This window comes from Salvia miltiorrhiza, chromosome 4, assembly GCF_028751815.1.
Source record: "Salvia miltiorrhiza cultivar Shanhuang (shh) chromosome 4, IMPLAD_Smil_shh, whole genome shotgun sequence".
NCBI lineage: Eukaryota > Viridiplantae > Streptophyta > Magnoliopsida > Lamiales > Lamiaceae > Salvia > Salvia miltiorrhiza.
The window spans coordinates 2,123,720-2,148,356 of NC_080390.1; the positions used below are offsets into that span (position 1 = coordinate 2,123,720).

The 24,637-nt window shown below is 34.9% G+C and overlaps 2 protein-coding genes across 2 annotated transcripts; one reads left to right on the top strand and one right to left on the bottom strand.

The window, feature by feature from the left end:
* Positions 1–14,259: 14,259 nt before the first annotated feature.
* LOC131022165 (alpha-soluble NSF attachment protein-like) lies at positions 14,260–17,926 on the top strand. The gene is made up of 9 exons (XM_057951589.1): positions 14,260–14,662; positions 15,122–15,171; positions 15,311–15,383; positions 15,554–15,633; positions 15,873–16,024; positions 16,621–16,780; positions 16,870–16,917; positions 17,215–17,295; positions 17,629–17,926. Exons 1-9 carry the CDS (start codon positions 14,518–14,520, stop codon positions 17,707–17,709), a joined length of 870 nt encoding a protein of 289 aa, XP_057807572.1. The 5' UTR covers positions 14,260–14,517; the 3' UTR covers positions 17,710–17,926.
* Positions 17,927–18,735: 809 nt separating this feature from the next.
* Positions 18,736–19,913, bottom strand: LOC131022166 (agamous-like MADS-box protein AGL80). The gene has a single exon (XM_057951591.1). The coding sequence runs from the start codon at positions 19,690–19,692 to the stop codon at positions 18,952–18,954; it is 741 nt and encodes a 246-aa protein (XP_057807574.1). The 5' UTR covers positions 19,693–19,913; the 3' UTR covers positions 18,736–18,951.
* Between the last annotated feature and the right edge of the window lie 4,724 nt (positions 19,914–24,637).

The window sequence follows — 24,637 nt, forward strand, 5'->3', positions numbered from 1 at the left end:
ACTTTTCATGTAAATAATGAGTATCTTTGAACCCAAAATAATCAAAAATAGTTTTTATTGCTTTAAAAAGTGAACGAACATTCTTTTTGTTCACAATCATAATAGACTTGGATGTAGGAGATTATGAAGAAGGAAACAACTTCTTGAAATTGATGTCATGAAACTTGACAATTCCATCTCTAACGGCTAAGTAATCCAAATCTATATATTCAAAACATTGTCTCCTTGCTCCCACAAAAGAAATAAAATCAGTCATATCTTTCAAGATTACCCTATATCTTGGCGGCATATAACAACTTTTTCGTGACACACAATTCACAGCATTCAATGTATACTCCATTATAATTTAAAAACTTTACAATGTCTGTTCCAGCGCAGCCCCTGTTCCACCCCGTCCCATCGGCACAGTCATCGGTCTGTTGGAGTAGCGTCGCCTGTGTCCCGCCTTCATCCCGTCATATATTCTCGTGAGCCCATTTGTCCACCATACTCACCTTCGCGAGCTGCAGATCATAAGCATTTTGGCCGTCCAATTTGAGTTACAGTGACTGAACTTTTGAAAATCAATGTCTGATGAACTGGACATACGTCAACAAGCCTTGACAATAGCTCAAAGCTTGGGACATGTTCCGAGCAAGTTCAAGTATACGTTGAAGTGGGGCCGTACACTGGCTGTTACTTATGAGGATCGTCTGTTGACGATCCATGGTGCCTTTCGGAAACATAAGAAAGAAAAGAAGGTGCATGGAATGAGAGATGATCTTGCGAAGCTCTACTTGATTATCCGGATTTGACTGAGGATTTACATAGAGTTTGGCCTAATGCCTACATCTAAGGGGATGATCGTAGCATGGATGTTAACTTCTGGTATCAACAGTGGCGTAAACATGGTTGCTGGTTCGGGCATACCATGTTAGACTTCTTTAGAATGATGGTCTACATATTGTGGACCTCAGAATCAAAAGTGGGATTCCCTATACGTTGAAACAATTGCAGCAAAAGATATTTTCTGCTTTGACTCATCCAAAGGTACACGTGGTCAAGGAGGTCGTCATCTCATTCTTTGCTGCAGTGGAGCTCATGAACCCTTCCAATCAATACTCGGCCAGTATAAAGTCCGATGATGACATCGTTATGTTCGTCTAGTGCAGGTTTTTAAAGAGAAAATGTGCACGTCTACTTTGCGATTTCCATGGAGTTGTGAATAAGTTGTGAGAACAGAGAGTGGGGCGGCTGACTTTTGACTTTCTTTAGTGGGCCTTATTTTTAACTCTAGTTAGGCTTATTTTTAACTCTAGTTAGGGCCTTGCGCCACTTTTTATTTTACCTTATTAGACCAAGTTTTTATCTTAGCAATATATATTAGAGATATAAGACAACTTTCAATAAAAAAAAATAAAGTTTACTTTTAGATTGCTATAATTCTAAAAGTCTACTTGGGCCATTTTGGGCTCTACTTTTCATTGCTATAAAGTCTTTTAGATCATGTAAATAATGAGTCTCTTTGAAACCAAAATAATCAAAAAGAGCTTTTATTGCTTTGAAAAGTGAAAGAACATTCTTTTTGTTCACAATCATAATGGACTTGCATGTAGGAGATTATGAAGAAGGAAAAAACTTCGTGAAATTGATGTCATGAAACTTGACAATTCCATCTCTAACGGCTAAGTTATCCTAATCTATATATTCAACACATTGTCTCCTTGTAACTTCCTATGTGATTAAAGCAATCATTGACAGACTATAGAGTCCGATCTCCCTGTGATAGCTTTTTAGTGATATCATTTGTAGAATATTTGAACGATTTAACTTTATCACCACCGAGTTTATGTCCCTCATTCCATATCCTTGAAATAAATCTGATCCTTTCAGATGGGGACATCAATGCCAAATTATCACCTTCCTCGCTGCATGTATGCCGAGAATCAGGATTTATTCTACCAAGGTTTCTTTTTTCGTGTAAGTATTCAAGAAGAGAGAGAGAAAGAGAATTATTTCTTTTCAGAAGCCTTCTGCAAATATTTATTAGGCATTTATCATATCTTTCAAGATTACCCTATATCTTGGCGACACATCACAATTTTTTCGTGACACACAATTCACAGCTTTCAATGTATACTCCATGATGAGCTCATCTCTATCATTTTTCACCTCAATATATTTCACTAATGTGTCATCTATTGGCTCACACACTCTTTTATGATTGTCTTCATAAAAATAATCAAATCTAAAACTCAAAAAATTCTTATGACTGAACTGTCATAAAAATTGACGAGTATTTTCAGAAGTAAAGGGATCTTGGAGGCAACACACCCAAAGTGCATCCACATCACGACTACCTAAGCTAGAATCTTCGGTGTAACTTCCATAACCCCAACCATCTATACACTTATAGGTAATAATTGCGTGACAGGTAACTTCTTCTTCGTCATGATGTTCAACCCCAACCCCAATTGTCTATATATTAAGAAAATACTAAAGTGAAATATGTTCTACTCCATCCGTCCCATAATAAGTGGCCACATTTCCTTTTTTGTCTGTCCCACTATAAGTGGCTGCTTTCTAAAAATGACAAAAGTTTACTTTAATTAAGTTAACAATTACTCACCAATTTGGTCAACAATTGTAGGCCACTTTCTAAAAATGCCAAAATTACTTTAATTAAGTCAACAATTACTCACTAATTTGGTCAACAATTGTAGGCCACACTCTATTAAAACGTATAACACTCAATTTCTTAATCTCCGTGCCGAAAAGAATGTGGCCACTTATTATGGGACGGATCCGTCCCATAATAAGTGGCCACATTTCCTTTTTTGTCTGTCCCACTATAAGTGGCTGCTTTCTAAAAATGACAAAAGTTTACTTTAATTAAGTCAACAATTACTCACTAATTTGGTCAACAATTGTAGGCCACTTTCTAAAAATGCCAAAATTACTTTAATTAAGTCAACAATTACTCACTAATTTGGTCAACAATTGTAGGCCATACTCTATTAAAACATATAACACTCAATTTCTTAATCTCCGTGCCGAAAAGAATGTGGCCACTTATTATGGGACGGAGGGAGTATATTTTTGTAAACATAATTTACTTATTTTTTTATATTGATACAAAATAATATCTCTTGATTAGAAAACACAAAGAGAGTGAAGTGGATTACATCTTCATTCTGTAGTGACATTTATTGACCAAATGTGGAAGGGACATCAATATTTGCCACTTGCGGCTAGGGATGTCAAAATGGGTCCAAAATAATCAGGCCCACCCCGTAGTTTTGGCCGGGCTGGTCTACGAATTTAAAGGCCCAAACAGCCTGTCGGGCTTTTCGGGACAAATTGGCCCGTCATTTTGTCGTATAATTAAGTAAAGATTTGTAGTAATGAGTTGTTACTTGAAATGTTTGTTATGAGTTGTTATTTAAAGTATTTACAACCATAATTAGGAATGCTAACCTAAATGACGGCTAACAAATGAATTGACATCAAATATTTCAAAGTATTTGTTCTCTTCACCAATCCCAATAAATACAACCGGCAATTTTTTCGCTGCAAATCTATATATTAAATAAAAGGATCAAGATATTTTTCAAACGATAGCATAATTAAGTATATTGATCAATACATTTTTAAGAGATACTAGTTTTTTTCAATGACTTAAGTTCAATATATTATGTTTCTATACTTACTCGCTGATAACACGAGCTGCTTTGGCATAAATGTTCATATCCATAACAATCACACCGTCATGAGGAACATGTTGTGGGAAACTTGTAAGGCATATAACAACTTTTTCGTGACATACAATTTACAGCTTTCAATGTATACTCCATGATAAGCTCATCTCTATCATTTTCACCTCAATATATTTCACTAATGTGTCATCTACTGGCTCACACACTCTTTTATGATTGTCTTCATAAAAATGATCAAATTAAAACTCAAAAAATTCTTATGACTGATCTGTCGTGAAAATTGACGAGTATTTTCACAAGTAAAGGGATCTTGGAGGCAGCACACCCAATCTGAGTCACAATGACTGGACTTTTGAAAATCAATGTCTGATGAACTGGACAAACGTCAACAAGCCTTGACAATGGCTCAAGGCTTAGGACATGTTCCGAGCAAGTTCAAGTATACGTTGAAGTGGGGCCGTACATTGGCTGTTACTTATGAGGATCGTCTGTTGATGATCCATGGTGCCTTTTAGAAATAGACTGGACTTTTGAAAATCAATGTCTAGACATACGTCAACAAGCCTTGACAATGGCTCAAGGCTTGGGACATGTTCCGAGCAAGTTCAAGTATACGTTGAAGTGGGGCCGTACACTGGCTGTTACTTATGAGGATCGTTTGTTGACGATCCATGGTGCCTTTCGGAAATATAAGAAAGAAAAGAAGATGCATGGAACAAGAGATGATCTTGCGGATCTCTTACTTGATTATCCGAATTTGGCTGAGGATTTACATAGATTTTGGCCTGATGTCTACATTAAAGGGGATGATCGTAGCATGGATGTTAACTTCTGGTATCGACAATGGCGTAAACATGGTTGCTGGTTCAGGCATACTATGTTAAACTTCTTCATAATGATGGTCTACATATATGACATCCTACCCCTTGAGGACCTCAGAATCAAAAGTGGGATTCCCTATACGTTGAAACAACTGCAGCAAAAGATATCTTTTGGTTTTGGTTTTAAGTTGACCGTGACAGGGGTCAACGGTCTTAACGAGTATGTGACACAAGCTCGTCAAAGGATATTTTCTGCTTTGACTCATCCAAAGGTACACGTGGTCAAGGAGGTCGTCATTTCGTTCTCTGCTGCAGTGGAGCTCATGAACGCTTCCAATCAATACTCGGGCAGTATAAAGTCCGATGATGACATCGTTATGTTCGTCTAGTGCAGGTTTTTAAAGAAAAAATGTGCACGTCTGCTTTGCGATTTCCATGAAGTTGTGAATAAGTAGTGAGAACAGAGAGTGGGGCGGCTGACTTTTGACTTGTGGGCTGCCACTTTGACTTTCTTTAGTGGGCCTTATTTTTATCTCTAGTTAGGGCCTTGCACCACTTTTTATTTTACCTTATTAGACCACGTTTTTATCTTAGCAATATATATTAGAGAGATCAGACAACTTTCGATAAAAAAAATTAAAAACTTTACTTTTAGATTTTAGATTGCTATAATACTAAGGGTGTGTTTGGTAGGTCATATTAGGCGAGTTTGTATAGGTAACTGGTCTTATTTATCCGTTTGGTAGCCCATTTCCATAACAAGGCAGGCCCGCACTTATGGCAAGGCCCGTCCCTAATCAACTGTTCCGCCTCTATACTGCATCCGGCGAGAGGGGTCAGTTACCTTTACTGCTGTGCCACAGTAGATTAGTTAATTTTTTTTATTCCCCATTTGCCCCTTATTAAAATTCAAAAAAAGATTGAATTTTGAGGCAATATGAATGTCTTTTAAAAATGTTTACGGGGTCATAATAGTAATTTCTGCATGTTATCTTAATTTTAGCAAAAGCTGCCAAACACCGCACCATGTTAACATGCGTTTTTAACTTGCATATCAAACACACGAACTCATATAGCAAACTCAACTAAACTTTGAAATATATCCTAATCTTATCTATCATGCGATAACCCCACCCACCTACCAAACATGCCCTAAAAGTCTACTTGGGCCATTTTGGGCTCTACTTTTCATTGCTATAAAACCCAAAATAATCAAAAAGAGCTTTTATTGCTTTGGAAAGTGAACGAGCATTCTTTTTGTTCACATTCATAAGAGATTTGGATGTAGAAGATTATGAAGGAGGAAACAACTTCTTGAAATTGATGTAATGAAACTTGACAATTCCATCTCTAACGGCTAAGTCATCCAAATCTATATATTATATCTCGGTTTCGTCCTCCTTCTTCAGGGAGTGGTTATCTGAAGTCCAGCTGCATGGTTGAGTTAGTGTTTGGCTATATTTTGACGGCAAGTAGTTAATCTTTTAAGCTACTGTGTTTTTTTGCGGTTTGTATCTATCTCTGCACCACTGGTGCACTATTTTATTTTCAATAAAGTCTTATTCTTGCCAGATCAAATATATATATATATATATATATATATATATATATATAGAGAGTAAATGGGCTCACTTAGCCCTTCCAACTTAATAAAAGGAAAAAATGTCCACTCAAATTAAAACATGGAAATAGTAGCCTTTAAGACTTTTTTTACCCTTATTTGAATTTTTAATAATTTATAAAAACTGAAAAATTAAATCCTATTTTGTTCAATTAAAAATATAATTAAATCAAATAAAATTACATCACAAAATTACCATATCAAATTTACCACACACAAAATTCACACTCAAACCCTAACATCTCCCCATCGCCTTTGAGTTCTCACGCTGCCGCCGTGACGTCGACGTCCGACGCCGGCCGCCCGCTCCGCCGCCGTTCTGTCATTGTCCAGCAGCTGTAAAACCCCACGGCTGCCGCCTCTCCTCTCCTCTCCCACTGTGTCTCATTTCCTCTCCCGCTGCAATGTCCGAACCGGCCTTGTGTTCATGGTTACACGGAAATATACTTGTTTACACACAAAACACGATAGTTACACACTTTATTCGAGTGTTACACACAATTTCGGCTGATAATGTGTGTAACAGTGCAAATTATCAGCCGAAATTGTGTGTAAACGTGAAGTTTGAACCATTACACACATTTGTGGTCGATAATGTGTGTAATGAAGCATTTTGAACGGTTACACACAATTTGGGAAGATAATGTGTGTAACAGTGCAAAATTTGCACTGTTACACACATTATCTTCCGAAATTGTGTGTAACACTCAAATAAAGTGTGTAACTATTGATAATGTGTGTAACTATTGTTTTTGTGTGTAAACAAGTATATTTCCGTGTAACCATGAACACAATGCGAAAATCACAAATCAAAAACCAACAATAACAAGAATATTCACTAATACTAAACCTAATCAACCAAATCTCGTTGTTTGAACATCATTACAAAGGGGATTAACACATCCCTCTATTATCAAGATTTACACAACAAAATTTTAAAATACCATTTTTCCAAAAACCTCTAGACAAATTCCGTGTTATGAGAGATTAGGAGGATGTGACTTACCGGAAACGAGAGGAACAGAAGCAACACGGCCTTCGAGATCGCCTCATGAGACTGCCGGAAAGAGGTCGCCGGAAAAAAAGCTGCCGGAGACGGTGGTAACTTGGGGAAGAAGACGGTAACTTTTTTTTAACCCAAATATGATTTAACCCAAAATCTAGGTTTTGTTTTTTGTTTTAACTTTTTTGATTTTACTATTTTGTGAAATTTTCAAAAATTAGTAAAAAAACTAATTAATCAATATATATTATTAAGGGTAACTTTACCAATTCAACACTAAAAAGACTACATTTTCCATATATTTATCTTCATGGACATATTTTCCTACAACTAAAAGGTTTTGGCTAGAGTAGGGGTTTCACTCATATATATATATATATATATATATATATATATATATATATATATAATATATTTTCTTTTAATAGAAATGTTTTTTTTGAATGGTGAGGAGAGAATCGAGATCCGCAGTAGAGAGAGAATCGAGAATCGCAGTAGAGAATCGAGATCCACAGTAGAGAATCGAGAATTTGCTTCTTTGCTTCCATTTTCTCTGTCATATGTCCATTATCATGAATAGATCCGCAGTAGAGAGAGAGAGAGAGTGGTGGTTGGGAGGAGGGGCAATACTTATATTTATTTGTTTTGAATAATCTATTTAGATACTTGAAAGTGAAATAAATAAAAAATAATGAGTTGCAACCATATTTATCTATATAGAAAGTAGCTAGATAAATTAATTAAAAGAAAAAAATAAAAGTAGGAAAGGAAAAGAGATCATTACTATTACAGATATATTTAACGTTGATGCGGCGGGCGATGCCTGTTTGGTTGAATAGCATTAACCCTCCTGCTCTTTTCCGATTTTGTGTTGCTATGGTCACGCATGGTGAAAGCAATTAATCCAGCTGCTGAAGACTGCATGGTATTGCTCAGCTTTTTAATAATTTCATATCTACACTTTTTGTAATTACTTATATCCATGCATATCCATTTTCAGGGAAATTCGATCCTAGCATGCATTGCAAATCCCAAATAAAGATGAGGGAAAGAGAAAAGAAAGCAAAAGCAGAAAAGGAAAGGCACCTAATACCCAAAGTAGCTAGTATAGAAGGTGGATCGAAAAAAACAAAGATGAGGGAATCTGCCTTCATTAATCACCAACCAGAAAAGTAAAACGTTGGACTCGATTTCAGTATCTCCTCAAACTCTATCAGAAATTGAAATTATCACCTTCCTCGCTGCATGTATGCCGAGAATCAGGATTTATTCTACCAAGGTTTCTTTTTTCGTGTAAGTATTCAAGAAGAGAGAGAGAAAGAGAATTATTTCTTTTCAGAAGCCTTCTGCAAATATTTATTAGGCATTTATCATATCTTTCAAGATTACCCTATATCTTGGCGGCACATCACAATTTTTTCGTGACACATAATTCACAGCTTTCAATGTATACTCCATGATGAGCTCATCTCTATCATTTTTCACCTCAATATATTTCACTAATGTGTCATCTATTGGCTCACACACTCTTTTATGATTGTCTTCATAAAAATGATCAAATCTAAAACTAAAAAAATTCTTATGACTGAACTGTCATAAAAATTGACGAGTATTTTCAGAAGTAAAGGGATCTTGGAGGCAACACACCCAAAGTGCATCCACATCACGACTACCTAAGCTAGAATCTTCGGTGTAACTTCCATAACCCCAACCATCTATACACTTATAGGTAATAATTGCGTGACAGGTAACTTCTTCTTCGTCATGATGTTCAACCCCAACCCCAATTGTCTATATATTAAGAAAATACTAGAGTGAAATATGTTCTACTCCATCCGTCCCATAATAAGTGGCCACATTTCCTTTTTTGTCTGTCCCACTATAAGTGGCTGCTTTCTAAAAATGACAAAAGTTTACTTTAATTAAGTTAACAATTACTCACCAATTTGGTCAACAATTGTAGGCCACTTTCTAAAAATGCCAAAATTACTTTAATTAAGTCAACAATTACTCACTAATTTGGTCAACAATTGTAGGCCACACTCTATTAAAACGTATAACACTCAATTTCTTAATCTCCGTGCCGAAAAGAATGTGGCCACTTATTATGGGACGGATCCGTCCCATAATAAGTGGCCACATTTCCTTTTTTGTCTGTCCCACTATAAGTGGCTGCTTTCTAAAAATGACAAAAGTTTACTTTAATTAAGTCAACAATTACTCACTAATTTGGTCAACAATTGTAGGCCACTTTCTAAAAATGCCAAAATTACTTTAATTAAGTCAACAATTACTCACTAATTTGGTCAACAATTGTAGGCCATACTCTATTAAAACATATAACACTCAATTTCTTAATCTCCGTGCCGAAAAGAATGTGGCCACTTATTATGGGACGGAGGGAGTATATTTTTGTAAACATAATTTACTTATTTTTTTATATTGATACAAAATAATATCTCTTGATTAGAAAACACAAAGAGAGTGAAGTGGATTACATCTTCATTCTGTAGTGACATTTATTGACCAAATGTGGAAGGGACATCAATATTTGCCACTTGCGGCTAGGGATGTCAAAATGGGTCCAAAATAATCAGGCCCACCCCGTAGTTTTGGCCGGGCTGGTCTACGAATTTAAAGGCCCAAACAGCCTGTCGGGCTTTTCGGGCCCGTCATTTTGTCGTATAATTAAGTAAAGATTTGTAGTAATGAGTTGTTACTTGAAATGTTTGTTATGAGTTGTTATTTAAAGTATTTACAACCATAATTAGGAATGCTAACCTAAATGACGGCTAACAAATGAATTGACATCAAATATTTCAAAGTATTTGTTCTCTTCACCAATCCCAATAAATACAACCGGCAATTTTTTCGCTGCAAATCTGTATATTAAATAAAAGGATCAAGATATTTTTCAAACGATAGCATAATTAAGTATATTGATCAATACATTTTTAAGAGATACTAGTTTTTTTCAATGACTTAAGTTCAATATATTATGTTTCTATACTTACTCGCTGATAACACGAGCTCCTTTGGCATAAATGTTCATATCCATAACAATCACACCGTCATGAGGAACATGTTGTGGGAAACCTGTAAGTACAAGACACTTTTTGACATCAATACTACTATTGACGACAACCATAACAAGATTTGGATTCTGCATATGTGAAAGAGCTCATCAATACCAAATTCGAGATCAAACTAAAATATCAGAAAATGCTATTGAGTCATATCCTTCCCATTATATTGTTCATACCAACAATTATGAGCTTGTGATTGATGCGCTTAAAATTCTAAACTTTCGATAATACAGTTTGTAATGAATGTGATGTCTCCCTGTTAGAAAACACGTTAAACATATCAAATGGAAATGATATACTTGCACAACTTTAACAACTTAAACCCATATTATGTAGAAACAAGATTTTAGCAGTTTAAAAAATATTTTCAGGTGACAATAATTTTACACATAAATACAAATGCCCTTTTTCAAAAAGACATGAGGAAAATTAATATACCTTACAAAACAAGGAATATTTTTCTCTTTCGCAACCTTCTTCAACTTATGAGAAGCTAAGACATCGATTATTTCATCTGCGAAAATAATGGTCAGTGAATATCCTCTTTTATCCTTGTAATAGAATGCGTACTTCAAACAAACTGTTGTTAGTGCATTTTTGTTGCATTAAATTCATATCCATATTCCTAATCTAGCAAATGTGCATGATTTAGTTGTTATACATTAGTTTTTCGTGTCCCCTTCTTTCATATCCTAATATTGTCCATATGTTTGAAACTTCCTCTTAATCTTATCATCAAGAAATGTGATTGATTTAGGATTTTTGATTCAACAACACAAGCGTGGCGGCAAGGTATGTAATATGATCTCTCCCAATGTTCAATACGATGAATAAAAACAAGCCGCAATGACATGTTTGCAAAAAAAAATATCAATTATTAACTGTGTCCTTAATACCATAACAATGTACTCTCAATTGTATCATATTAAGCATGAATTTGTTTTATGTTTTCCTATCATTAATATAGTCATATAGGTGAGAGGGTATATCTCAAATCAATAAATCAATAAATAATAATGTTGGTTCAAATATATAACTAATTGTGCCATCAAAATACCTCCAGATCGAACTAAACTTGTTTCAATTAATACATTTGAAGACGAAGATGATTTCTTTAGAGAAGTAGCACCATTTTTTTAAGAAATCTGAAACTTTCACATAATGCACGTTTTCAATGTCTTATTTGTTCATTCAATAACCTACCAACCTCTCTTAGGAGCATTTATATCTACCAACTACAAAATCTGGAGATAGTTACAAAGAGAGATAGAGAGCCAATTGCGTTGAAGAGAGAGATAGCAGATTGTGTGATTGTGTGTCGAAGAGAGAGAGAGAGAGAGAGAGTCTTCATTTATTATTTTTTAAAATTATTTGTGGGGACCATCAAGATTATACTAGATGTTTCATACCTCTTTTTATATTGTAGGCTAAATAAGAACCCTATTATTTAGAAATTGTTGTTTATGATTATTGCCTCTTACAAGTATGATAATTGAATTAGTATTAATTTGTATAAATAAAAAAAAATTTAAAAATGTTTTCCTCGTGCAATAATGCTAGTTATAAACTTATAATCAATGATTGGTTAAAATAAAAATATATTATTCAGACCTTAAATTATAAAGATTTGTGGTGGATTCATCAATTTGTTAGATAAATTAATGGTCCTAGCTAGATTTCAATTCCTTGAGTTTAGTGGGTTTGCTGTGTAAGTTCACTCAAAAGAAAAAAAACTTAGTAGTCTCATCAATTGAGAGAGTGTTTGGCTGACCTTATAAGCTCTTTAAAACAGTTTGTTAAGAGCTTATAAGCTCCTTCAAAGTGTTTGACAAAATAAACCTCTAAAGAGTTTATAAGATGTAAAAATAAAATTTAAAACTCCCCAAGAAATAAGCTCTTCTACCCCCAATTTATTTTCTCATTATAAGCAACACTCATTTTACAAAAATAACGCAATTCTGATTATTTTTTCATCGTATATCATTCTAATTTCATCTTTTTTCGATTTTCTCTCTCCTACAATTTTTTTTCTCTCTAACTATTGTAGTGGGCAAAATTCGTCAACTTGGCTCAAGCCCAATTAACATTCCAAGTTGGACCAATAAGCCAAACAACCTGGTCTGTCCAGCCGAAAAACCTCGAACCAACTTGGATCGACAACGAGGCTGGTCCAATTACTTAAGAAAACTTGTTAGCCCAGCCTGATAAGTCAAGTTATACTTATTGCAAAATCAACCTGGACCAACCCAGGTTGACTATCCCACTTCAAGTCCAACTTGTCTAAAAACAGTCAGGCTGAACAATTCGCATTCAGCCTAAGCCCATCAAACTAGTTCGCCAATCTGGCACGACCCTAAAAGGCCCAATTAGTCAAACAGATTGGTCCATCTAGCCTGGAAAGCTATAAATTAACTTGAATCCACAACCAAGCTGGATATATCGCATGCGGCCCAAAGGTTATTGTCAACTTGGATTAACGAAGTTACAAGGCCCATCCATCAAAACCTAAAAGACGTCTCTCAGCCGTCAAACCCTAAAAGACGTCTCCCACCAAGCTGACGCAGTCAGATGATAAATCTTTATGATTCCGTCCAAATCGCAACAACCTTGGAGATAAGGGTTTTTAACGAGGCCAGACTGTAGAACCCTGGCGACTAGATGCCATCTATATAAACATCCAGACTAGGCCACAAAGAGGGGAGGAGAAATCCGACTGACTATCTATCTCTTGAATTCTCTCTACTTCTGTCACCGTGCTCTTTACTCTCACGAATTGAAAATAGCCAACCTGGTCTATCTCCGCTTCCAACCTGCCATTATCACAACCCGCCATCACTGTTTCTACCCTCCGAACGCCATCGACACCTTGGAATAACCACTCTGTCCAACCTGTCTTACTCTCTTATTTCAATCTGCTTATCATTCTATTTTGCTATTCCGTTACTAACTTGAGCGTCAGAGGCTCTACGGTCGACACCCCCTCCCGGTGCTCAACCTAGGGCTCTTACGTCTTTTTGTGTTGATAGGTTGCTAGTGCCTAATCTAACCGGACGTGCAGACGTCAACCTCAATTGTAGATTTTAGCCTCCACAACTATAAATTCTCTTTCTAGTTTATAAGTTCAATTATTCAAATATTTTGACAACTTATAAGTTTTTATAAAATTATATTTTATAAGTTCTTGAAACATCTTATAAACTCGAAAAACTTATAAACTTTTTAAAATAAGCTTAACCATCTTAGTAGTGTTCGTGGATTCCGCAATCTCTAAAATAGATAGCCTTTTACACCCGACATAATAGTTTAAAATCGCATGGCTATTCATCGATTCAACAAATTTAAAATCGTTAGCTTTTGATATATATTATAAACATAATGTATTTATTATAAATGTGTGTATGTCTACTAAAATACCCATAATATCCAATTTCTACTATCCCTAATTCAAGTAACTGGATTCAATGATGTTGCTGAATTAGAATTTTATAAAGAGGAGAAAAAGATGGACGCTTCAATCAAAAAGAAGGAGATTAAGGGCTAAGCCTCATTAAAATAAAAAAAAATTAAATAAAAATTCAATGAAAAAAAAATACAAAATTGTACTCATCTATTACAATACAAAAAAAGAAAACAAGAAGAACAAATAAAATCAAAACAAACAAGAGATGAGATTTTGACAAAGCAAAAATCTCAACGAAAAATGTGGTTCTTATTATAATCACACCATAACGTGAGAATAATGCATTTCACTATTAAAATTAATGTATTTGTTAATTCAAATAAAAAATAAAAAATTAATACACTTAAAAGAGAACAAATTTTTGTTCCCTCCAAGATTCAAATGCAAGTGAAGCATTTTTTCAGCAATATGATGCATCTATCGTAAATTTTAATGATCGAATTGTTGAAAATAGTTCTTCGTCCCATTATATATATATATATATATATAATTAATTAATTAATTAATTATTGAGCGGGTGATTATTACTATTTGTTATAGATTAATACCACTTAACATTTCTATTTTTAGAATATGCAAATGCATAGGAAAACCGAACTTACTATTTATGCCAAATTATATTACCAAATATAGCATAAACTAAAATAGAGGAGTATTTTTTTTTCTTTTGATGTGAAATACAGAATTTGGTCGACATATGAATGGATTCAGCAAAGAATGAATGGTGTTTTCTGATATCGTTGCGCCCCCAAATTCCATTAATTTCTGGTTTCGTTCCTGCAAAAAAGCGACGACAGGAAAATATCGCGTGAAGAAGAAGAAGAAGAGTCCATGGGCGATCATTTGGCGAGGGCCGAGGACTTCGAGAGCCGAGCCGAGAAGAAACTCGGTGGCTGGGGCTTATTCGGCTCCAAATACGAAGACGCTGCCGACTTATTCGACAAAGCCGCCAACGCTTTCAAGCTTTCCAAATCATGTAAGTGTAAATTATAATTCTACGTTCATCTTTTCATTGTTCGTTGTGATCGTAATTTCTGGCATTTTCCCTTTCGCAAACAAAATCGTAAACAATGGGGGATTTACATATCATCATTTGTCTTGTATTCTGAGGTGAGGGTTCAATTCGATTGAGCAATTGAGCATGTGAACTCGTTGCCATTAGCTCGTATTTTTTATTTCATATGAGATTACCGAGTAATTGAATTTGATTTCCATTTCTAAATTATGCACTCTTGATTATATGCCCCCGTGCAGTAATTGCTTTTAGCATACTCGCATTATTGTGTGAATCCATTTTTGTTGCCTATAGATAGTTGATCAAAAAAAAATCTCAATTATGCGTACAATGAGGCCGAAATTGCATTTGCATGTCGTTGAGGATTCATTCTGAGTGATGACATGAGCTTTTTTTTTTTTTTTTAATATAAATTATCAGGGGATCGAGCAGGAGCAGTATATGTCAAGTTGGCTAACTGTCACCTGAAGGTAATTCTGTATGTGAGTGTGGTGTGTGCTAGAAATCAAGATGATAATTTCTTAGCACAATATCATATTATTTTCCAAGTCCATCGCATTTTTTATTGTTATTAATAGTGATATGATTTTTCCATACCCCTTTTTGCAGTTAGATAGCAAGCATGAAGCTGCTAATGCGTATGCTGATGCAGCTCATTGCTACAAAAAGTGCAATATACAAGGTGTGGTTACTTTTTGTTTGGCTGTGTAATTCTCTATGTTTAATCATATACTATGATTTTGTGGTTGATATTTCTTGATACTTATGGTAAATAGTTATTTGGATCATAAATACTCGTCTTGTTTCATTTTCCAGTTTGAATTGCTCTGACGTTAGTTTCATGGTTTGCAGAGTCAATTTCATGCCTGGAGGAATCTGTAAATATCTTTCTGGATATTGGAAGGTTTAATATGTCTGCAAGGTATTATAAGGTAAAACATTAAATGTTTGCAGATATCTGATTTTCCAATTCTTTCTTTTGAATTTCACATCAGCCACCGGGTTCTGTTCCATATGCTGAGTTTTTCAGCCTTAAGTAACAAAAGTAGTTCTCTGTATAAGGACATTGGTATGTTATTAATCACCGTTAGGCATAATCTTGATTCTTGAGTATTATAACAGTTCTTAGAAGTAATTGAAAGATGGTAATTTGAGATATCTTAATATGCAGGAAATAGCTGAGTTGTATGAGCAAGAACAGAACTTGGAACAGGCTATCGTGTATTTTGAGAAAGCTGTTGATCTCTTCCAAAGTGAAGAAGTATCAACATCAGCAAACCAGTGCAAGCAGAAAGTTGCTCAGTATGCCGCTCAGTTGGAACAGTAAGTCTTCGTTCTCTCTCAATATGACACAATAGGCTGTTGGATGGTTTACACCAAAATCATTAGCTGCGCCTTCTCATGATGCCCTGTGAAACTGGTTATTGGGTTGACACGATTTCCTCGTTAAATTTTAAAAGTCACATTTATATTCTGCACTATTTTCAATCTACATTAATCTTTACCTATACGTCCATTTTCTTTTGTCAGCTCCCATCCTTTGTCCACTGAATCTATGTAGCTTAGAGGGTTAACTTATCATTGTTCTGCTACAAAAAGCCCAAGACCATACACTTCTCTCCATTGATTGCACCATCTCTAAACCTTCATATCCATATACATACTTCTTCTAAGCGTAGTCCTCATTGTTTACCGGATGAACAGCTCAATTTATTGGCTTTAGTTTACTTTGCGAACCTAACTTGCATTTATCTCACTTAAATGTAGTATTGTTGGTTAGACAAGTGAATGAAAAACAGCACCAAAGGCGTGCTAGCATGCTTGAATAGTGTGAAATTTTTGGTGTTTGTTGGGCACTATAATTGTGTTTTATGAAGATTGGATATTATGCTGAAATTAATACTGTTTAACACTATCAGATATCAAAAAGCCATAGAGATTTATGAAGAGATAGCACAACAGTCACTCAACAATAACTTGCTCAAATATGGAGTAAAAGGGCACCTTCTTAATGCTGGTATTTGCCAGCTATGCAAGGCTGATTTTGTTGCGATTAACAAGGCATTAGAGCGATACCAGGTGCTTGAGATTTTCTTTTCCTCGAATCTGCAGCTCTACTCTTTGTCTGGTAATGGTGCTAAAGATATGCTTATTTTCTTCATTTTTAGGATCTAGATCCAACATTTTCTGGAACACGTGAGTACAAATTGCTAGCGGTATGTGATGGATCTCCCTATTTTCTATCCTTAACCCCCCCCCCCCCCCCCGCCCCCCGCATATACACTGACTGATTATATAATCCCATAGACCAATGGAATTTTCTGTCTTATTGTATTGTGATTTCTCTTCGTTCATGTTATGCTATAGCTCAACTCCTAAACTTCTATTTTCAGTTTGTTGAGGACTTTTTGATATCGTCGTGATTTTTTGGCCATCTGATGTTATGAGATGTAACTGCTTTGAAGCCCCTTAAGAATTTCTTATGTTTTATGTTTCATATCTCTTGGTCATAGGATTTAGCTGCTGCCATTGATGAGGAAGATTTGACCAAGTTTACTGATGCAGTCAAGGAATATGATAGCTTGACTCAGCTGGTAAGTGAGATTTGGTGTTATAATGTTTCTTGAACTCAGATTTTGAGTTGATGCACCTATGTAGCTGTCTGTAATTCAATCAATGCATTGAATTCTATTATATAAAAAAGGGTTAAGTAGCAAAAACACCTCTAACGTTTACAGCGAAAAACAACTAGGTCTCTAACATATGTTCTGTGCAACTTGATCCCTAACGTTCACAAATTAGGGCAAATAAGTCCCTCCATGTAACGGGGAGTTAACAACCGTTAGATAGAGGGACTTATTTGTCCTAGTTTTTTCATACCGGGGGTGGTTGACGCTAACACTTTTCGAGACGACTTAATTTGATAGGATGGTTGGAAGACAACGCTGCTGTTGAGAGTGAAGGAAGCTCTGAAGGCCAAAGAACTGGAGGAGGATGATCTTACTTAAATCCACTTTTTCATATCACTGCTAACGCCGTTTTCTTTTCTTCTTTTAGTTTTTTATACTGATCTTACATTATATATCATTGTGCCTATTGCAAGCAATAATGTCGTAATAATGTAAAAAATCACTTGTCACAAAATTTTAGATTGCTGCATGCCTATGCTTATTAATTGGTTTTGTAAATATATATTCACAATGACACTATCTTCTTTGCCTTGCATATCTTCTTTGTGAATTATTTCATGCTTTTAGTGGGCCTTCTTCTTTGGAATAATTCATGCATATGCTGCTTAATTTCCATTGGTTTGTGATACTAATAAGCAAACAGCATAGATTTTACTACTAGTTTTCTATGCACTACCTTAGCTACATTTTTATTTTAGGGTGCGTTTATTTTGATGGATAAATTTATCATGAGAAAATGAGGGATAATAAAAATTTATGCCTTTAAATGCCTCATTTCTTTTTCCATATTTAATTTATACAATAAAGAAGTTCACAATTTTTCCGTCATTACTTTCATTTTAAGAAGGGATAATATTATCCCTCCAACATTGTAGATTAGTTAACGCCAAAATATATTGATATAAAAAAAATGCTATTTTACGAATCCAAATTTTTTCGTGTGATTTCTAGGCTATTTAAATCGCAGGAAAAATCAAGCCATTATACTCCTCGAAATTGCGCCTTAACTTCGTCAACAAAAAAATTTAAATAACAAGTCGCGCAAGAAGTCAGTCCTTTGTTTTGGATTTCTTTCACGTTCGTCGTGAAGCTAATCGCGCAGCTCACGAGCTTGCCCGTTTTTCTTTGTCTGCTTCTGATGTAATTATCTGGAAGGCCGATTTCTCGAATTAGCTTCTTGATATTGTTGCTTCGGATATGAGTTAATAGTATACGTTTCTTTCCCCTTAAAAAAAAAAACAAGTCGCGCAAGAAGTATATACTTAATGGATAATAAAAGAAATTTGTATTAATATCTACCAAGATCATATACCTCCCAAAATTGAGAAGAAGAGACAAAGAGGATTTAATCAAAAATAAACCACGCAACTGCAGATATGAATCACATATATCAACCAACCAACCAGGATAGGAATTACATAGATTACTGGACAATAAACATATAACTTCTAAATTAGTCATGACATGATTTCAAGCAAATGCAACTGGTTGGATTAATTAATTCACAACCTAAATTAAAAAAAGAAAAAAGCAAAAAACATAGAACTCCTGAAAAAAGCGTCAATGATTGAAATGAATGTGGCCAGTTTGAGTAGAGTTAGAATGATTGAAAATGTAGGGATACGGCAGCACCATCCCCGCATCCCACCCAAGCCCGCCGCCGCCGTCAAAACCGCCGCCGCCGCCTCCGCCGCCGGCCGACGGGCTCTGCACCAGGTTCCACGGGAAACACTCCTCCAATCCGTGGGGCTCCGCCACCTCGTCGGGCGGCGGCGGCGGCGGAGGAGGCATCGCGATCGGCGGCGGCTGACGGCGGCGGTGATCCGCCGCCGCCACGGCCTCCATCCGCGCGTTGATGTCCCTGAGCGTCTGGCTGATGACCCAGCCCATCTCGGCGGCGTCGGGGAGGCTGAAGTCGTCGAGGGCGGCGGCGCCGGAGATGCAGCGGAACATGAGCGCCTCGAGCTCGCGGCACCGGTTCTCCTTCTGGAGGCGGCGGAGCTGGTCGGCCGCCTTCTTGATCCGCTGGCGCGTGAAGCTCTCCTGGTTGACCATCTTGCGGCTCTGGTCCATGTCGGAGAGCTTGCGGAAGCGGGCGAGGATGGCCTGCGCCCCCAGCGGCGACGGCCACACCTCCGGCACGGCGTCGTATTGGCTGTAGACGATGGCGCACGCGTCCACGCCGCATAGCGTGCTCAGCTCGCTCACCTTCTTCATCAGCCCCTTCTTCCGCTTCTTGTATGAAGCTTTCCTCTCCGACTCGTTGCTAATGTACGCCAATGTTACTTTCTTCCTCGTCATTTTTTTTTTCTTTTTTTTTTGTGATTATTCATCAATCAATTTTCTTCATATATTTATATATATGGCTGATGATATGAGATTAAAGCATTTGAATGTGCATTAGCGTTGTCTTAGTTGTTGCAACCGTTGGATGCCAAGTATTTTGAGAAACGCTTTTCTTATCTTAATTAATGCTTAGTTGTATTGTTTCTCTATAGTCTGGATTTTTGGAATAAATTCAGGCCCCAAATGTGTTTTATGCGGATATAAGCATTTATTATCAAGATATTGACAAGGTGCATGTACATAGTCTTTAGCCCTTGTTCATTTTTAGAGCAATTTTTTTTGAGAAAGAAATGGAGATATATATCATTAATTCAAATTCGAAAGAGCAATATTTAGAAGTCAAGAGGGAAATCTCAACTTTCAAATCATTACATCATTTGAAACAGCAGCAAAACGAGCAAGCTCGTGAGCCGCTCTATTAGCTTCACGCCTCACGTGAAAAAAATGGACCACCACATGCTTCTGAGCGTGTTTTGGACGTGGTTTTGTTTTGGAACTTTTCATTTTCAGAGCAATTGTATACATTCATATCCTCAATTATATTTGAAAATCTTCTTATAATATTGACACCGATCATTATAATTAATGCTACTAATATGTACATATATATCATCGTTAATTATTTTGGAGGGAAAATTAACACCATTTTATTAATTGAAAATACTATACACTGAATATGAAGAAGACTCTCCATAAAAGTCGGAGGTTTATACATACCGTATCATAAAGGTGGATTGATGAGACCTTTATCTCCGATGCGAAATAGAGGACGATGCATTTCTTTAATATCAATTTTGTCGATTCATTTTAGAATACAAAATAGTCCCTCTGTCTCACAAAAAATATAAATAATTTATCATTTTGGAGCGTCCCATAAAAATATGAATATTTTCATCTTTGTACGCTAACCCCTTATTTTTTATCCCTCATTTTCATACTTATTTACAAAAATCATCATAATCCACCACTATTTTTCCTCAATTAACTCATTACCCTCACAACATTTTATAAAGTGAGACTCATTTTCTACTCACAGTAACTCTCAATTAATATTTCTTAAAACTCGTGTCACTTCCAATTGTTCATGTTTTTGTGAGACGGATGGAGTATAGTTTATCTCATTGTACTTCTTATATATTATGTTTGTTAGGCTTTTAATTGTTTCCCCTGTATCCCTTTGTGTAATGTTAATCTGTATTAATTAAAAAATATATATCGAATCGCAACATCAAGTTTTGTATATAGTTTGCAAGAGGTCCGTTTTAATATTGCTGGTGTTATATACTTATATTACGCATCAGCGCTATCTTATTGATGGATCACTTTAATAATGAAGATTTTATTTGAAATGATTGATGCATTTACAATTTCACATTATATGGAATTTCCTGGATACTATTATAAAAGAAGGACATTTGAGGCAATTTGTTAGATATTTTATTGCTGTTTTTGAATTAACATATGTTATGTGATATCGCCAATTTTTCTTCATGAAAGGAAACAATATTTAGATCAAAATAGTGTCTATATACTGTGAACGTTACACTAGATTATTTTTTTTGACTTTGGGGGAGGGGGAGCATTATTTTTTTTTCTTTGGGGGAGGGGGAGCGGTGAGGTTTGATCGCTGGACCTCATTGTTCGTAGACAAAAGTTCGTACCGTTTGGTGTCCCCTTGGGGACAACGTTACACCAGATTATTATACATTCAAATGTGCAACAAAACCACCTATGTGAGAGTCACATAATGCGGATCGGGGTTCCGTATAGTGAAAATCTCGCCCCTCTCACAATATGGATTTACACCAGAATTATCTTTGCTGACAACGCAACACATGGCCAACTAAGAAGAGGAGAAAGATCTTCTACGGAGGACATTTGCGACATTTTTAAGGCTACAAGAAATACACTTTTTTTTTGGTATTTACCATATTTTTAGAACGGCCAATAATGTCGCACGTAGTCTCGCCAAGTTCTTTGCTCTTAAAGCTCAGGATAATGTTTGGACCCACAATTTTCCCCCTTAGCTGGGTGACACTGTTTTGGATGATTTAAAGTAATAATTCAATAGAATTTATCTTTCTCCTTATAAGTTATAAGGCATTCTCCCGTGCAATCGATTGCACCGTGCAACTGATTTCTGAATGACACTACTTGAACACACAAATGACACTTGAAGATTTTCAAGTGTCATTTGTATGTTGAAGTAGTGTCATTTGTATGTTGAAGTAGTGTCATTCAGAAATGTTCAAGTGTCATTTCCCGAATGAAGTAGTGTTATTTTGGAAACAGTTGCACGGTGCAACCTTTGCACAGGAGTATTTGTGAAAAAAGAAATACTACTCTCTCCGTCCTAAAAAAAAAATTCTAATAGTGAGTGACATCAGTTTTAATAAAAGTGATAAAGTATATTGTGAATGGAGAAAGAATCTCACTTTATAAATATATAATGTTAATAATGATAAATTTTTTTATCAATAAAATTTTATTCAAAAAACTCAATGGTACCAGGAGTACCAAAATACATCATACAAGGGGTGAGTACTCATTAGAGCACCACTTGAAGAAAGTAACATTTGACTCTACAATTTGATAAATCTTATTCCAACTCCAAAGCCTACCTTTGATATCTCTAACAAGATTATGCACCTCCCAGTTCTTATTTTCAAACCTACTGTCGTTCCTATTTTTCCAGAGCAACCAAGCAGTTCCAATCCAGAGAGCTTTAAGGAAGTTTCTGTTTTTCTTACCTCTTCCCCCTCCAATGATAATTAATTATATTTTGAGTGAAAAAGAAAATCCACGTTGTGGTAAAATAAGTTTATATTAAAGTTAATATATTACGAGATAGAATTCACAAATAAAATATATCTATATTTTTTCAGGATGGATGAAATAATTAAAATGCATATTTAAAAATAGCATAACGATTGATTCGAAGCACATAAATTAAAAGATACATTTTCAGCGTACATGGCAAACACTTTCAAGAAATTATTTAATTAGCTATATATTTCAAGCCCAACAAATTAAAGTGTCAATCTGTCTGATGATGGCAATATTATGCACATCATTGTTACTATTCACTCATGGCGTTAGAACATACTGGAAATATTTTTTAGATTAAAGGATATTGGTGAAAAATATATATGACAAAAAGTAATATGCAGTCAGATATATGGTGCACCTATTAAATTAAATTCAATTATAATTCATGAATTGAGTTTATCTATCATAATTAAAATTTAATTAGGACGAATGTATTGCTGCATCTGGATAGAAATTGTCTCCCACGCTTTAAAAACAAGGTAAATATTCCTTGACGAGTTGGGTTTAGGCTCAACAGCAAACTTATAAAAAATGAATAAAAAAATAAATTAAATAAAGAATTAAGAATTTGAGTATGAAGAAAAAAGAAAATAGCATTTGTTAATTTTATTTTCCATTTTGGAATGACATGTCTACATTTGGTTTTAGGGGGGCTATTTATAGCCTATTGTTGAGATACTAGATAAAGGCCCATTAAGTCTAAGTTCAAAGCCCAAATAATAATATTTGAGATGTGTGAATCGTTGATTATCACTTTTTTAAAATTTACATCTCTATATTCAAAATAGAAACCTTTTGCTTTTCACTTATATTTTAATTCTCTTTTAACCTTAGATCTGTAACTTTATCTTCATGTTTCGTATTTGATGAAGTCAAATCTAAATGTATTTAAGTGCCAAATATCTTCCTCAATGTTCCTACTCATAAATATTCTACTAATTAACTTTTTTGACAAACAATTTGACATTTCCCACAAAAATTCTATCCATCGACTAAAATACACCATATAGTTTGTTTTTTTTAGAAAAAAAAAACACACTATTGTTTTTTTTAGAATAAAAACATAGTATTGTTAATTATACATATGTTGCATAATTTTATCAAATTTTCAAAATCCTTAAACAAACACCCCCTTAGTTTCTCGAATATTCCACACATGAGATTGAGCATTTAAGGAGCATTTATGAAGGTTATATCAGTAAAAATATTTTATTATCCCTAATAACAGATGTACGGATAACATGAAAATTATTTGTTGTCTTATCTAGAGAGAATGCGGACAGCAGTGAAAAACTAGTAATTTTTCATGTGTGTTGAGTTGGGGTGGTCAATTCAATCCGAAATTTGTGAATGAGTTTGATTAGCCAGTCAATTCGAAAAGATTAGAATTAAAAAAAATTAATTCGATAAAGTTATAGTCCGGATAACTCGTAATCGAGTAATCCGATACTTGATAAAGTTGGCTCGAAAATGTCTCGAAACTCTATAGGACCCGAATATAATATGTTCGCTTGATTATACAAAAATCTTCTCATTATTTGATTTTCAAAAATCTTCTGAAAATTAGTATGATAAGATATTTTTTTAAAAAATCTATGAAATATATTTTGATTTAGTATATATTAGAAATTCAACATTAGAAAGTTATACTTATAATTTTATTTCTTTAATTTTTTAATCCAATACTTAACATAAAATATTTAGATGTACAAATTAAAAAATGATAATTATTTAACAAAAATATAATATTGCATCTTTATATCTCTAAGAGTAATTGCATATTAATTATTATGTAAGTCGATTTGAAATATCATTTATTTATGCATGTATTTATTTATTACAAATATAATATTATCAAGAGAAATCTCGAAATCCGCTGAATTAGCCCGACATCCCTACGTTGACCCATTTGTTTATTATACAATTATACAAAACACGATTTACCATATGTTAGTACAATTTATATATTCGTTTCTCTATCACTAAATTATCTGTTCATAGCTTTCTTATGTGAGTAATTATATTATCGTATTTAATATAATTCAGATGTATACTAAAGTAATTTTAGCTA